Consider the following 17,054-nt stretch of genomic DNA (forward strand, 5'->3'; position numbering starts at 1 on the left):
ATTTCCTGCCCACTCAATCCAACTATTAATGATATTTTGGGTTCAGCAGCCATCCTCTTCACTATCAACGACACAGCATGCTATACGGTTTCCATATCCCAGGTGGGGAGTCTGAGTCTGTACCCAGCTAAAAACAAAATAGTTAGGGCAACTGATGTTTCTGAATTTCTGAGTTAGAGTCCTCCGGTTACTCTGTATGTATGGAGGCAACCTTTCTTTGAGATTATTTAGAGTAATGAGTCCTAGAGATATACATCAGGGAAACAGATCTTCAGTCCAACTTATCCATGCTGACCAGATATCCTGAATAAATCTAGTCCTGTTTGCCAGCATTTGACCCATATCCCTCTAAATCCTTCCAATTCACATACCCATCCAGATGCCTTTTAAATGTTGCAGTTGTACCAGTCTCCACCATTTCCTCTGGCAGCTCATTCCATACTCTTTTTGCCCCTTTTAAATCTTTCCCCTCTCACCTTAAACCTATGCCTTGTAGTTTTGGACTGTCCCACCTCAAGGAAAAGTCCTTTATCTTTTTATCCTATCCATGTCCCTCATGATTTTATAAACCTCTGTACAGTCACCCCTCAGACTCCAAAGCATCAGGGAAAATAGCCACAGCTTATTCAGCCTCTCCCTATAGCTCAAATTCTCCAACTTGGTGACATCCTTGTAAACCTTTTCTGAATGCTTTCAAGTTGTACAAGTCCTTCTTATAGCAGGGAGACCAGAATTACATGCAGTATTCCAAAAGTGGACTACCCAATGTTCTGTACAGCCACAACATGACCTCCCAACTCCTATACCCAGTGCACTGACCAATAAAGGAAAGCATACCAAACACCGCCTTCACTATCCTATCTACCTGCGACTCCACTTTCAAGGAGATATTAACTTGCACTCTAAGGTGTCTTTGTTCCGCAACACTCCCCAGGACCTTGCCACTAAATGTATAAGTCCTGCCTCCATATATTTTTCCAAACTGCAGCACCTCAATTATCTAAATTAAGCTCCATTTACCACCTCTCAACTCATTGGCCCATCTGATCAAGATCCCATTATACTCTGAGGTAACCTTCTTTGCTGTCCACTACACCTCTAATGTTGCTGTCATCTGCAAACTTACTAGCCATACCTCCTATGTTCACATCCAAATCATTTATACAAATGATGACCAGTAGTGAACCCAGCACTGATCCTTGTGGCACACCTGTGGTCACAGGCCTCCAGACTGAAAAGCAACACTCCATCACCACCCTCTGTCTTCTACCCTTAAGCCAGTTTTGTGTCCAAATGGCTAGTGTTCTCTCTATTCCATGTGATCTAATCTTGTTAATCAGTCTACCATGACGAACCTTGTCAAACGCCTTACTGAAGTCCATATAGATCTGCCTTCATCAGTTCCACTTAATACTACTTCAAAACACTCAGTCAAGTTCATGATATTATTTCATGAAGTAATCTACTGCAAATGTTTGCCCTACCTTTGATTTTTCATAGCCTGTTTGTAAAGTTTTGACAGCAGTTTTGCCTGCCCCTCTGTTACACAAAAGCTTTTCTCCTAAAAGATACCTGTAAACATGTAGAAAGCTAACTGATATGAATACATTTCTCAGTATTGGGGATACGTAGCCATCCATCAATATTGAAAGCTTTTAGTAATACGTTTGCTGTTGAATGTGAAAGATGTAATTCATCAATGCCAAAGACTTCCTATTCGTGTTGTGTGATTGATTCACCAAATAAGGCACTTGGTGAGGGGTTGGTGGGAGGGATAGATAATGAAGCTTGGATGTAAAGTTGTGAAATAGAAATTGAGAATCATTTAAAGTGTATATGCAAAGGTGAGGGTAGTGAGTAGAGCAAATAAGACTTGCAATGGAGGAGATGGAGAAATCCTGAGAGACATGAACAAAGTTAAAGTTAATGAGAAGTATGTACAGATGTGAAACAAGATAAATCTACAATAAAATATGAATGCAAAAAGCAACACATGCCAAAACTGGAGGTTGTAGTGGTAAAAATGAATGGCAATGGATTGCAAATGTCATAACTCTATATTCTAGAAAGTGGAAATGAATTTCATATTCGACATAATTTTTAAATTCATTTTCTGGATCAGGTGCTACGAGTAAAGCAAGCACTTCATTATCCCCTGAAAACATGTTGAGAAGAGCTAATAATGAACGATTATGGACAATGTCACAAAGTTGAACAGAACTGTTAGGTTGAGAGTTTCAGGATTTTGACCCAATGGTCCTGAGAGTCTGACCAGGTGTCTGCTATTGTGGGTATTGTACTTAACAATCAGCGTAGGTCGGCGAAGGATGGAGTGGATGATTAAGCATATGATGTGGTGTCAGGCTGTGGATAGTGTAGAGCATCTCATGCTGCAGTACCCAACCAGAAAAGTGAAGAGTGTCCCATAACACTTTTAATGTATAGAGGATGGTCCTTGCTGAGTACCTATGTGCCATAAATGTAATTTAACACTCACCACACCTCGCCTGAACATTATCCAAGTCTTTCTGCACATAGGGATGCCTCATTACTGAATGAACTGAGAATGGAATTGAGTATTTGAGTACAATCATGAGTAAACATTCCCACTACAGGCCTTCGGATGGAGGAGGATAATTTGATGAGACAGTTAAAGAGAATTTAGTGTGAACAAATACTGCAGCAATATCCATGGGTTGAGTTGATTAACTTTCAAGAATCAGAATTATACTATAGTTGGGGCTACAATCTATCTAATGTTACTTTGTTGTCAAGGACAGTCATTTCCCCAATACCACTGAAAAATCAAGTCTTATGTCTATGTTCGGATCAAAGCTGTCGTTCCACGGGATCCTTACAAACCCAAAGTGGTATTGCCAAATGCTACTTGCTAATATTATTGATGACTTATCCCATCATCTTACTGATGATTAAGAGAATCAAATCCTACAGCACAAAAATTAGGCCATTTGGCTCCTCTTGTTTTATGGTGGCTTTTTGTAAGAGCTGTCCACTTAAAAGTATCAGATATTAGATAATGACTTTCTATTATTGGCAATAATGGTAAGTGACTTTTATGCCTGGTTTAATAATGATCTAATTGATCTAACAACTCAGCCATAGAGCCCGGGTGTCCTTGGAGAAGGAGCACGCGGTGTCCACCAACACCCTGGAGTTGTTCAGGGAGAGGTGGGTGCCGCAGGGAGTGGAGTGCATTATTTCCCCCTCCAACTCTATTTTGATTTAGTCCCTGCCCTCCCCTTCACTGTTTGATCACACAGCATTGCCCTTTGATGTGAAGGGCACTGCTTGTCACTGGCCACTGGGGTATTTTCCTATCTTCCTGGTGATGGAAATTTGAATAAAGATTCATACACCTTGTGTCTCTCACTGTGTCTCATACCTGCACAAAAACAAATTTTAAAAAATAAAAAAAAACGACCAACTCAGCCATACAGCTGTGAGGAAAGTTCTAATTGATCACAGGCCATTTCGCTTATTGAACCTGTCCATTGGTCAAGAAGATGATTATTCTTCTCAGTTCCACCTTCCCACATTATAATCATTTACCTCATTATTTAAAAGTCTGTTGGTCTCTGACTTGACTACCACTGAGCATCCACAGGTCCTGGCAATGGACAGTGTGAAATTTTGGAATTCAGAGAAATAAAAATCTAAACCTTTTTTTCCTAAATAGCTGACTGCTTAGCCTAAGGCTATGGGCCCTAGGTTTAGAATTCCTGATTGGGGAAGCCTTTTAACATCTGTCCTGGGAAGCACTTTTACAAAAATGTTTCAATAAGATGTGTCATTCTTCTCAGCTCAATAGGAGTATGGATACCTGGTTTACTCAGTCTCTCCTCTTAGGACAGTCGCATCTTTCACCAATCTGTCCATTTGAGGCTCTTTGCCACTAATCTCCCTTCAACTGGAGATCTACACTTCCAGTATTTATCATTGCCGAGTCCTTTCAATGGAAAGATTGCCAGAAATCATGACACGTGACTGAACCAACTTGTTGAATTTTAATTTGACGATGCTCCTGTAAAGTGATATGGGACATTTTTACTAAAAAAAAGGCACTAAATAAATGCAGTATTTTCTTTGTATGTGGCACAATGAGCACAGAAAAACATTTCAAAGTACTTAAGTGGCTGAGCCAAAAATGAAATTTTAGTTCCGTAACCTTGGGTGAAAGAAATGGGTTTTAAGGAGGACATTTCGGAGGAATAGGAGGCAAAAAAGGTAAAGGAGAATTATTAGAGGCAGTGGAAGAGTTGGGAATCATCGTAGCTCAGCAAGGGCCAGGATGTGTCCAATGAGGCGTGCTGAAGGACAGACCATTTGCATCATAGTTTCAGATAAGCTGAGGTTTAAGGGAAATGGCACATTTCGGTGAGAATTGAAATATTTGAGTTTAGAGACAGCGGACACGTGAATGGTAGTGTCAGTTAATGGACTTGGAGATATGAATGAATGCAGAAAATAATATGGAATGGAATCTGAAGTTCGGCATGAATTTGTTTTTAACCAAAGTAATTTATACAATCTGGTTCAGCTTGATGGTGGGTAAGAGAGAAACCCTCCAAATGCTCATTTGGAAGATACTGTAGCTTATTGAAGATGGAATGTCAGATAAGCTGATTTAATTACATAGAGGAAGTTGAAAAGGTCAGGGAAGTTGACAGGAAGGGAGAGCTAAGCTTCATCAGCGTACATCTAGAGGTTGATGGAAAGCAATTAAAATGAGCTTTTCTAATCCATAATTATCTTGAAATCTTGTAAAGTGAAACTTCAAAGAATATTTCATCTGCACTGTCTTAATTCTTTAGGCTGATACAAGGAGTCTCTTGGAAAACATTCTTCAGAATTCCTTCCCGTCTGAACCCATTAAATGTTCCTTTGAAGACATCCCAACACTTGAGAAGGTTCTCAAGATAAATGGAGAAGAAAGTGATGCTTATAAAGCAAACACATTAACCAGGTAATGGATAATATTACAGCAAATGTGTTATATTAAAGCAACTGTGAAGCAAAATTTTGTAGCTTCAGCATCTCCGAAATAGATAGTACACTTTTATATAAACTTGGCTTAATTTTAGCAGGTACACTAACCACTGAAAATCTTGTTTTATCAACTACGTAGTTTAGGTGATAACTCTGGCACAAACTGATATCTCATCAAGTGACCGTAAAAAGTAAGCGACAGGAATTACTATCCAAAGATGGTAAAGCCTGGTGTGAACAAGTCTCACAGAAACAAAATTCATAACTGAATGGGAAGCTCAATGGGTAAATGTCTCCTTCTGTGCTGTGCTGTACTGTTCTGTTGCTCTTTCTGGGTCATAAAAAATATTCTAATTTGGATTTTTTTTCTGTAACTGAAGCCAACTTCTTGGCTACTTCGAAAGTTTTCTGGATAGGAAAAATTGTACTACAGGAGTCTGCTATATTTGCCAATCAATCTGTTCAGAGATGTTGTTAGGCACATCTCTAGAGCAGAAATGACTTGAGTCTGGAACTCCTGCTTCAGAGATAGGGACATTACCACTGCACCACAGAAGCCTTTTAGTACAGAAGTGCTGACATATATTTACGATCTGGGGTCATTTGCCTAACTGAGATATTTTCCACTCATTATTATGCACCCCTCTGGAGCAGGTCAGATTTGCACACAAGCTTCCTAGTTCAGAGGTAGGGACACTGCTGCTGCATACCAAGAGCTTTTAATAGCTTTAATCACTTTCCGTAATCATTTTGAATCAACCAGTTCAGATATGGAATAAGGCATTGCCAGTGCAGTTGAGATTCTAACCGAGCTTTTTAATTGATTGATTTATTGTCATGTGTACTGAAGTACAGTGAAAAGCTATGTTTACGAGCAGTACAGGCAGATCATAGTAAGTAAGGATGTACAGCTCAAAAAGACTTAGACAGTGGTGTACAGGTTACATTGCATGGGGTGTGGGCTCGGCAAGCTCAGCATTATTTGAGGCTAGACAGTCCATTCATCAGCCGAATAACAGCCGAGAATAAGCTGTTCTTGGACCTGCTGGTGCATGTGTTCAGGCTTCTGTCTCTTCTGCTTGCTGGAAGTAGTTGTACGAGAGCATTGCTGAGATGCGAAAGGTCTTTGATGTTGGCAGCCTTTCTGCAGCACTGAGCCCTATAAATGGAGTCCACGGATGGAAAATTGGCTTCCATGATTGCTATACAGTTACGCACCCAGACAATATGCCCTCCATGCTGCATCTGTAGGAGTTGGTGAGGATCCTTATGGACATGCCAAATTTCCTGAGCTACCCGAGGAAGAAGAGGCCTTGTTGTGCCTTTTTGACTGTTGCATCTACATGGAAATTCCAGGACAGGTTGTCAGTTATCATCATTCCAAGGAACTTAATGTTCTCCACCCTCTCAACCTCAGTTCCATTGATGTAGATGGGGTGTGTTCGCCTCCTTTCTTTCTGAAGTCAATGATCAGTTCTTCAGTGTTGTTGACATTGAGAGAGAGGTTGTTCTCATTGCATTACATCACCAAGCCCTCTATCTCCCTTCTGTATTCTGACTCGTCATTGTTAGATATTCGTCCCACCATGGTGGTATTGTTAGCAAACTTGTAGATGGCATTCATCTGGAATTTGGCAACACATCATGGGTGTACAGAGAGTACAGTTGGGGGAGGGGGGGCTGAGGATGCACCTTTTGAGGATCTCCAGTATTGAGTATTATTGTGGAGGAGGTGCTGTTGTCTATCTTCATTGATTGCAGTATGTGGGTCAGGCAGCTGAGGATCCAGTTGCAGAGGATGGAGCCAAAACCAAGGTCACAGAGTTTTGAGCTCAGTTTGGAGAGGATAATGGTGTTGAAGGCAGAGCTGTAGTCAATGAGCAGGAGCCTGATGTAGGTGTCCTTGTTGTCCAGATGTTCCAGGAATGAGTGCGGGGCTAGGGATTTGGCACATTGTGGACCTGTTACATCGGTCGGCAAATTTTAGGGGATTGAAGCAGGCTAGAGTTGATGTGGGCCCTGACCAGCTTCTCTAAGCACTTCGTGATTATTGAGGCCAGAGCTGCTGGGTGATAGTCATTAAGGCACATTGCAGATGCTTTCTTAACTCCAGGAGTGATCAGACAGGGAGACTACCACGGTACCACCTTTTTAATACAGGAGTCCTAACATATATTCGTAATCCGAGCTAACATTTATCCAATTGATGAGCGTGATGTTTATGCAGAGCTGCTTGTGTGGTCTGTTAAACTGGAGCATTTAACTATCTATTTAACGATAGCCTACTCTTAGCAAAGGAGCATTCATTTCAAACAGAGATACTATAGAGGTATCATCCTTGTCAAATAATACTCTTGAGTTTACAGATCTGGAAGTCTGCAAACTTTCATGATTTGGTCCATAAAGCCTATTGGTAAGTAATAATTGTTTATGTGAGGAGGCTGCAAGGATTACTGAGACATGTGGGTGTTGCAAAGTGTAATACCAAGCTAATATTTGGATCACACTCATCCATTCTATTTCAAAATAAAATTGATCTCCTCCTCTGCATTATGTCTTTATGGGTTTTTTTTTAAAGTAACTAAAATAGAAGTGTTTGATTTTAAAAATGAATTGGCTAACATCACTAATCCCCTCCCACAATGACCTAGAAAAGGAAACCGATTTTGAGCAGAACAGACACATGCATGTGTGCTTTTGCACTCCGTAGATTACTTTTAAGCAGGAAGGGAATGTTGGTCAGGAAAGATACAGAAGTAAAACTTGAGATTTTCCATTGAGACTATTTTATGTAAGTGGGGGAGGAGGACAAAGATACGTGAAAAATTATTTAGCGATTGGTGAAATGAAATTTAAGGGAAGGGGCAATGAATTCTGAGATAAAAGCAATTTGACCATTAGTCAGTGAGATGTCTTAGCTTTAGGGCAACAAAGGGAAAGTAAAAGTCTTGGGTTTTGCTACTCTGTTTAAATCAGGCAAAGTCTAACAGTTCAGGTACTCTCTCCACTGTACAGTTATTAGGTAATACGTATGTTGTGACAAGTATTATCTCCTCCAAAGTCATTTTTAATTATCATTTTGAAGGTTGTTGAGTTTTTTTTCCCAACATACATTTCACAAGCATCGTTACAAAGAGACTGTTGAATAGCACCACCAACTTCCAGACACATCCTGATAGAACAATGGAGTTGATGGAGGCCAGGAGAAATACCAAGCTGAAGTAAGGGGTAGAATCAGGAACTGGAGAGAAAGTAAGAGAAGTGAAGGTTAGAAATAATGATACAATGAGATGAAAGTATATGTAAGAGCTGTGAGTACAGGGACAAGGCTAAACACAAGTTTAGTGGAAACATCGAGAAGTCCATGGAGGAAAGAGCACATGTGCTGAACCCTGTGAGAGAAAATGTAAAATGTGAGCGATCATGTTGGACGATGAGCAACAGTGTTGAGCAAGGAAAAATAAACGAGTAAAGGAACAGGAAAGAAGACAAAGTGAAGAGCAAGTTTCAGGTGAAACGGAATGGTAAACTAAAGAGGCAGGCAGATTTTTTTCAAACATTACACTTTCAGAATCCTTACTGAAAGGAGCACAATACAATGTTTTAAGCAGAGGCACAAGCTGATGATGCAAGTTGAAAGTTAATGCTAACTTCAAAAGCAACAATGTGTCTAGAGAATGTATAAATGGGAAACTAAAGTCACCACCAACAGTTACCAATCAAAACCAAAAAAAAACACACAAAGAGAATATATGAAGGCAGAAGTTTTGATTTGAAATCATTGAACTCCATGTTGAGTCCATGACCTGAGGGCATAAAAGATGCTGTAGAAATTATCGGCTTTTTAATGATAATTATTTAAATTTCCTCATTTGATCATATGGGGGGAATGAGGGAAAATCGATATATTAGAAACTCTGGTGCTAATTGCACTCAGTACAAAAATGTGTTGTGTTTTAAAGTAATACATTTCACTTTAGAATTCTAGGCAGTAAGCTTTCAGTTACTTTTGAGACATTAACTTCTGTAATATAGAACTTAAGTATTGCTGAAGAAAGAAACGTGCTGTTAAAGCTTTTCATCTTGCACTCATCAGGCCAGACAGATGGCCAGATTTCAATGGGACCAGCAATTTAAATGTATGAGAAAAGGTGCTGATTGGTTAGTAAATTGAAGGGTTAGCATGGAGAATTATTGTTTGCCACAGTTTTATTGAATTCAAAGAAAAGTGCAATGACTAAATATGTTCCATTTTCCTGTGGAAAGTAGGTCCATTTGTCTGAATATATGTAGTTTCTCACTAATACAAGTGAGCCACACTGCAAGGCCTTCGAGCACTCTGAAGGTAGAGGGTGAACAGTCACCTTCTGGATTAGTGGTGCTGGAAGAGCACAGCAGTTCAGGCAGCATCCGAGGAGCAATAAAATTGACATTTCGGGCAAAAGCCCTTCATCAGGTGAACAGTCACCTGACAAGCCAACGCATTTATCCTTTGGCTAGCAAACAGAAAAAAAAGACAATCATTTATTCATGCAAATATGTTACGCCCAATACTTATGCACTTGCATTTTATGTAGCAATCTCCTAATGTGCCTTTTAGAAATCCAAGTATACCATATCTTGATCAATTTTATACACCTTGCACCTTGCTTCCATGAGTAACTCTAACGAATTTGTTAAACACAATTTCTCTTTCACAAAACCATGCCTAATTACTTTATGATTTTCTAAGTAATCAACGTTTTTCCTGAGAAAAGGATTCTAGCGTAAGAATGATGTGAAATTATAATGGGGGTAATTATTCTAATATAGATTGGATTAGCATACACCGTGGCTCTGTGGTTAGCACTACTGCCTCAGTGCCAGAGACCCAGGTTCAATTCCAGCTTCTGGCGACTGTCTGAGTAGAATTTGCACATTCTCCCCGTGTCTGTGTGGGTTTCCTCCGGGTGCTCCGGTTTCCTCCCACAAAGATGTGCAGATTAGGTGAATTGGTCATGCTAAATTGCCCATAGAGTTCAGAGATGTGTAAATTAGGTGCATTAGTCAGGAATAATGTAGGGGAATGGGTCTGGGTGGGTTACTCTTTGGAGGGTCAATGTGGACTTGCTTGGCTGAAGGGCCTGTTTCCATGCTGTAGGGAACCTAATCTAATCTAATTGTAGTGTGAAGGACAGAAATGCACAGGAACCTCTGGAGAATGTTCAGGATAATTTTCTGTATCAATATGCTTTTAGTTTAATGAGGAATGTGGCTTGCTGGATCTGGTTCTGGAAAGTGAAGTGGAGCAGGTGCCAATTGGGGACCATTGAACACAAGGATCACAGCCACATAAGGTTTGATTTAGATATGACAAATGACGAGAAAAAATAGAGTATTTTGGCAAGGACCAACACAAATGATGAGAACAGATTTCATATAGATAAATTAGATTCAAAGAATTGTAAACAAAACAAATGTTGCAACATACTTGTTGCCTTTGAAGAGGCGATGGTTTCTGTGCAGTCAGGAGGAGCAAAGATAGACCAAAAATGTTGATGACAAAAGAGGCAGATAAACATATGAAAAATGCATGTGATAATTGTCAAGTAGATGGTGCAATTGAGAACCAGGCTCAATAAACCAGATTTAGAGGGGAAGTGAAAAAAGAAAGAACAAAGACAGAATGCAAATAGAGTGCCAACTAATAGGAGAATCCAAAAATACTGCGTCTTTTAGATTAGATTGGATTAGATTCCCTACAGTATGGAAACGAACCCTTCAGCCCAACAAGTCCACACCAACCTTCTGAAGAGTAGCCCACCCAGACCCATTCCCCTACCCTGTATTCACCCCTGACTAATGCACCTAACACTATGGGCAATTTAGCATGGCCAATCACCTGACCTACACATCTTTTGGACTGTGGGAAGAAACCGGAACACCAGGAGGAAACCCATGCAGACCCGGGGAGAATGTGGAAATTCCACACAGACAGTCACCCGAGACGCGAATCGAACTCTGGTTCCTGACGCCTCTTTTTACGGCGGCTCAGTGGGTAACATTGCTGCTTCATAGCACCAGGGACCTGGGTTTGATTCCAGCCTCGGGCAACTGTCTGTGTAGAGTTTTCACATTCTCCCTGTGTCTGAGTGTTTTTACCGGGTGCTCTGGTTTCCTCCCACGATCCAAAGATGTTAGGTTAAGTAAATCGGCCATGCTAAATTGCCCATAATGTTCAGGGATATGTAGGTTAGGTGCATTAGTTAGGGGTAAATGTAAATTATAGAATCGGGAAATGGGTTACTCTTTGAAGGGTCGGTGTGGACTTGTTGGGCCAAATGGCCTGTTTCCACACTGTAGGGATGCTATGATGTGTTGGCCTACTGCATCCAACACAGTACAATCAAATTAGTGCTTTTTTTGAAGTCATAGAATTCTTCAAGCACAAAAAGAGGCCTATTGCTCATCATGTCCATGTCAGACATCAAACGTTCATTCAACATTCTAACACATAGCCCATAGTTTTGCATGTCATGGTGTTTCGAGTGCTCATCTAAAAAGTTCATAAATGTCTTGAGGGTTCCTACCTCTACCACCCTTTCAGGCAGTGCGGTCTAGATACCCAAAATCCTTGAAGTGAAAGTATTATTCCTCCTTTAATTGTAAACCTTCTGCTGCTTACCTTTAATATCCCCTGTTTATTGACCCTTAAACAGAGAGAGATTTCTCCCTTTCTACCCTGCCTATTCCCCTCAGAACATTGTATACCTCCAATAGATGTCCCCCTCAACCTCCTCTACTCGAAAGCAGGGGTTGTTATCCTATCTAGTCTACCTTCACAACTGAATTGCTCCAGCTCAGTCAACATCCTGGTGAATCTCTTCTGCACCCTCTTTAGTGCGTTGTATCCTTCCTATACTGTGGTAACAAGAACTGCACACAGTACTCCAGCTGTAGTTTAACTAACATTACAGCTCCATCATAACCTCCCTGCTCTTGTATTCAGTGCCTTGATTAATAAAGGCAAGTAGGTAAAAACAATGACTGCAGATGCTGGAAACCAGATTCTGGAGTAGAGTGGTGCTGGAAAAGCACAGCAGTTCAGGCAACCTCCGAGGAGCACGAAATTCCGACGTTTCGGGCAAAAGCCCTTCATCAGGAATACAGGCAAGTATCCCAAATGCCACTTTAACCACCTTATCTACCTGAACTGCTTCCTTCAAGATTTGGAGGTACCTGTGTTGGACTGAGGTGGACATAGTTAAAAATCACAACACCAGGATATAGTCCAACAGGTTTATTTGGAAGCACTAGCTTTTGAAGCGCTGCTTCTTCATCAGGTGGTTGTGGAGCAGAATCATAAGACACAGACTTTACAGGAACAGGATTGCAGTGTCATGGAATATAATATTGAACAAATTTAGCTGAAGTCGTTCATCGTTCAGAATGACCATGTTAGTTTCGGTTCCTTCATATGTGAATCCCAGAACTTTTTTAAAGTTACATTCTCAAGATAGCTTTTAACAATAGGTGTCTTCTCAGCTCAGATAATGCATTGAAGGTGTGAAGTTAAAGTCTGTCTGTGTCCCAATGTTAGGTCAGACTGATTCTATTTCTAAAGTGGGATTTCAAATTTTACATGGATTTATGCAGTTTTTGCAAAAATAAAATGTAATTCTGCAAATACAAATTCACCCCACAAACTTGTGTGTGCAGAGGAGACTGAGTGAGTGTGTTCATGTGGGGGTGTGAGTGTCTGTGAGAGAGTGTGTGTCTGTGTGAGTGTAATGAGATATAAGTCTGTGAGAGGGTGTGGGTGAGTGTGGGGGTGAGCATATGAGAGCTTGTGTATCAGAGAGAGTCTGTGAGAGTGTGTGGGTCATAGAGTCATAGAGATGTACGCTGAAACTTTATTGCTGGAACAGCACAGCAGGTCAGGCAGCATCTAGGGAACAGAAGATTCGACGTTTCGGGCACATGCCCTTCTTCCTTCTTCCTGAAGAAGGGCATGTGCCCGAAACGTCGAATCTTCTGTTCCCTAGATGCTGCCTGACCTGCTGTGCTGTTCCAGCAATAACGTTTCAGCTTTGATCTCCAGCGTCTGCAGACCTCACTTTCTCCTCATAGAGATGTACAGCATGGAAACAGACCCTTCGGTCCAACCCGTTCATGCCGACCAGATATCCCAACCCAATCTAGTCCCACCTGCCAGCACCCGGCCCATATCCCTCCAAACCCTTCCTATTCATATACCCATCCAAATGCCTCTTAAATGTTGCAATTGCACCAGCCTCCACCACATCCTCTGGCAGCTCATTCCATACACGTACCATCCTCTGCGTGAAAAGGTTGTCCCTTAGGTCTCTTTTATATCTTTCCCCTCTCACTCTAAACCTATGCCCTCTAGTTCTGGACTCCCCGAGCCCAGGGAAAAGACTTTGTCTATTTACCCTATCTATGCCCCTCATCATTTTGTAAACTTCTATAAGGTCACCCCTCAGCTTCCGACACTCCAGGGAAAACAGCCCCAGCCTATTCAGCCTCTCCCTGTAGCTCAGATCCTCCAACTCTGGCAACATCCTTGTAAATCTTTTCTGAACCCTTTCAAGTTTCACAACATCTTTCCGAGAGGAAGGAGACCAGAATTGCACGCAATATTCCAACAGTGGCCTAACCAATGTCCTGTACAGGTACAACATGACCTCCCAACTCCCTGTACTCAATACTCTGACCAATAAAGGAAAGCATAACGAACGCCTTCTTCACTATCCTATCTACCTGCGACTCCATTTTCAAGGAGCTATGAACCTGCACTCCAAGGTCTTTTTGTTTAGCAACACTCCCTAGGACCTTACCATTAAGTGTATAAGTCCTGCTAGGATTTGCTTTCCCAAAATGCAGCACCTCGCATTTATCTGAATTAAACTCCATCTGCCACTTCTCAGCCCATTGGCCCATCTGGTCCAGATCCTTTTGTAATCTGAGGTAACCCTCTTTGCTGTCCACTACACCTCCAATTTTGGTGTCATCTGCAAACTTACTGACTGTACCTCTTGTGCTCACATCCAAATAATTTATGTAAATGACAAAAAGTAGCGGGCCCAGCACCGATCCTTGTGGCACTCCACTGGTCACAGGCCTCCAGTCTGAAAAACAACCCTCCACCACCATCCTCTGTCTTCTACCTTTGAGCCAGTTCTGTATCCAAATGGCTAGTTCTCCCTGTATTCCATGAGATCTAACCTTGTTAACCAGTCTCCCATGGGGAACCTTTACAAACGCCTTACTGAAGTCCATATAGATCACATCTACTGCTCTGCCCTCATCAATCCTCTTTGTTACTTCTTCAAAAAACTCAATCGAGTTTGTGAGACATGATTTCCCACGCACAAAGCCATGTTGACTATCCCGAGAGTCTGGAGGATTGTGTGTTTGTTTATGTTAGTGAGTGTGTATAGTGTAATGGGGTCACCTGTAGTGTGACATGAGCTCAAGGACCTGGTTGAGACCATCCTCATGGGTACCCAACCTGGCTATCAGCCTCTGCTCGGCCACTTTGCGTTGTTGCCTGTCCCAAAGTCTGCCTTGGAAGATGGTCATCCAAATGACAGAGGCTAAATGTCCCAGACCGCTGAAGAGTTCCCCGACTGGGAGGGAACACTGCTGGCTGATGTTTGTTGTGCGGTGTCCATTCATCCATTGCTGCAGCCTCAGCTCTGTCTCGCCAATGTACCATGCCTCAGGGCATCCTTGCCTGCAGCGTATGAGAGAGACAATGTTGGCCAAGTCACGTGAGTACCTGCCGCATACATGGTGGTGTTCCCACATGTAATGGTGGTATCTGTGTCGACACTCTGACACGTCTTGCAGAATCTGCCATGACAGGGTTATATGCGGTTGTTCTGAAGTGTGTTGTTGCCTCTCCCAAAATCCACACATGCACACAAGCATGTGTACGCACACGCACGCACACACACACACAATCCTCCAGACTCACACACTCTCGTAGACTCTCTCTCTCTCTCTCACACACACAAGCTCTCATATGCACACATACACACACCCCCATACTCTCACCCACACACGCACCCTCTCACAGACCTATACCCCATTACACTCTCACACAGACACATATTCTCTCACAGACACTCACACCCCCACAGGAACACACTCAGTCAGTCTCCTCTGCACACACGCACACACAAGTTTGTGGGGTGAATTTGTACTTGCAGAAGTACATTTCATTTTACTCAATTGCATAAATCCATGTCAAATTCTGTAATTCCTACTTTAGAAATACAATCAGTCTGACCTAACATTGAAACACAGACAGACTTTAACTTCACACCTTCAATGCATTATCTGAGCTGAGATGACACCTATTGTAAAGCTACCTTGAGAATGTAACTTTAAAAAGTTTTACATATGAAGGAACCAAAACTAACATGGTCATTCTAAAAGATGAAAGACTTAAGCTAAGTTTGTCCAATATTGGATTCCATGACATTGCAATCCTGTTGCTATGAAGTCTGTGTCATATGATTCTGCTCCACAACCACCTGATGAAGGAGCCGCGCTCCGAAAGCTAGTGCTTCCAAATAAACCTGTTGGACTATATGCTGGTGTTGTGTGACTTTTAACTGCTTCCTTCAAGGATCCACAGGCATGAACACCAAGGTCGTTCTGTACTTCCTAATGTCCTACCATTCAACATGTACTCCCTTGCCTTGTTAGTCCTTCCAAAGTACATCACCTCACATTTTTCAAGATTACTTTCCATTTGCAGTGTTCAGCCCACCTCACCTGACCATCTATATTGTCCAGTAGTCTAAGGCTTTCCTCCCTATTTACCTCACCGCCAGTTCTCATGTTATCTGTGAATTAACTACTCATACCTCCTACAGTCATGTCTAGATCATTAGTGTACACTAAAAACAGCAAGGAACCCAGCACCAAAATGTGTGGTATGCTAGTGGACGCAGGCTTCCAGTCACACAAACACCCTTTGGCCATCACTCTCTGCTTCCTACCACAAAGCCAATTTTTGGATACAATTTTCTAAATTGCCCTAATGCCAAGAGCTTTTGACTTTGTGACAAGGTCTCAAGTGATAGACTCATTTAAAAACATTTTGTGTGGACTGCACTACCCATATCTACACACCTAGACCCCTTCCCCTTGAAAAATGCAATCAAATTTATCTTGTTCTCCCCTTACAAAGCTATATTGACTATCCTAAATTACTCCTTGCCTCTCTGAGTTATAATTTTATTTACAAAATTTACCTACCACTGATGTTAGACGAACTGGCCTATAGCTTCTGGCTTTTACCTACCACCCTTCTTGAGTAATGGTACCACATCAGCTGCCTTTGGTTCTCTGGGACTCCTCTTGTGGCCAGGGAAGATTAAAAGATTAATGTCTGAACCTCTATAGTCTCCTCCTTTGTCTCCCAGAGCAGCCTTGGGATATATTTCATATAGGCCTGGGGATTCATCCACATTCCAACCTGCTAAAGCCATTAATACAATCTCTCTCTCAATGCCAATCCTTTCAAGTCTTTCAACAAACCCTTTTCTATAATTTCTATACCTCCATCATCTTACTCTACAGTGAATACAGATGCAAAGCATTCAATTTAAAACCACAGTCATGCCTTCCAGCTCCTAACGTTTCTACTTTGATGCCCATTGGGTGCCTCTTTTCCTGTTTATTCTCTTGTCCCTAGTGTAGACACAAAAGCCACTGGATTTTCCTTAATGCTACCTGCCACTGTGTTTTCGTATCCCCTCTTCACTCATTCATTTTTTTAAGAAACACCCTGCATTGTTGACACTCCTTTAGGATACCCATTGTTTTGTGCCTTCAGTATCTACTACAGGTTTCCCTTCTTTTTAGTCAGAGAATCATAGAGATGTACAGCACAGAAACAGACCCTTTGGTCCAACCAGTCCATGCAGACCAGATATCCCAACCCAATCTAGTCCCACCTGCCAGCACCCAACCCATATCCCTCCAAACCCTTCCTATTCATATACCCATCCAAATGCCTCTTAAATATTGTA

At 41.7% G+C, this 17,054-nt stretch overlaps 1 protein-coding gene across 2 annotated transcripts in view; it reads left to right on the plus strand.

The window, feature by feature from the left end:
• Positions 1–17,054, plus strand: part of LOC122553575 (uncharacterized) — a 58,449-nt gene that overhangs the window by 12,529 nt on the left and 28,866 nt on the right. For both annotated transcript variants that reach the window (XM_087989842.1, XM_043697591.2), the window contains exon 3: positions 4,833–4,984. In XM_087989842.1, coding sequence (XP_087845968.1) covers positions 4,833–4,984 — 152 coding nt within the window. The remainder of the gene's footprint in view (positions 1–4,832; positions 4,985–17,054) is intronic.

The sequence above is a fragment of the Chiloscyllium plagiosum genome, unplaced genomic scaffold (assembly GCF_037043375.1).
Source record: "Chiloscyllium plagiosum isolate Xiang-an unplaced genomic scaffold, Cpla_swu_hap1 HiC_scaffold_8, whole genome shotgun sequence".
Classification (NCBI taxonomy): Eukaryota; Metazoa; Chordata; class Chondrichthyes; order Orectolobiformes; family Hemiscylliidae; genus Chiloscyllium; species Chiloscyllium plagiosum.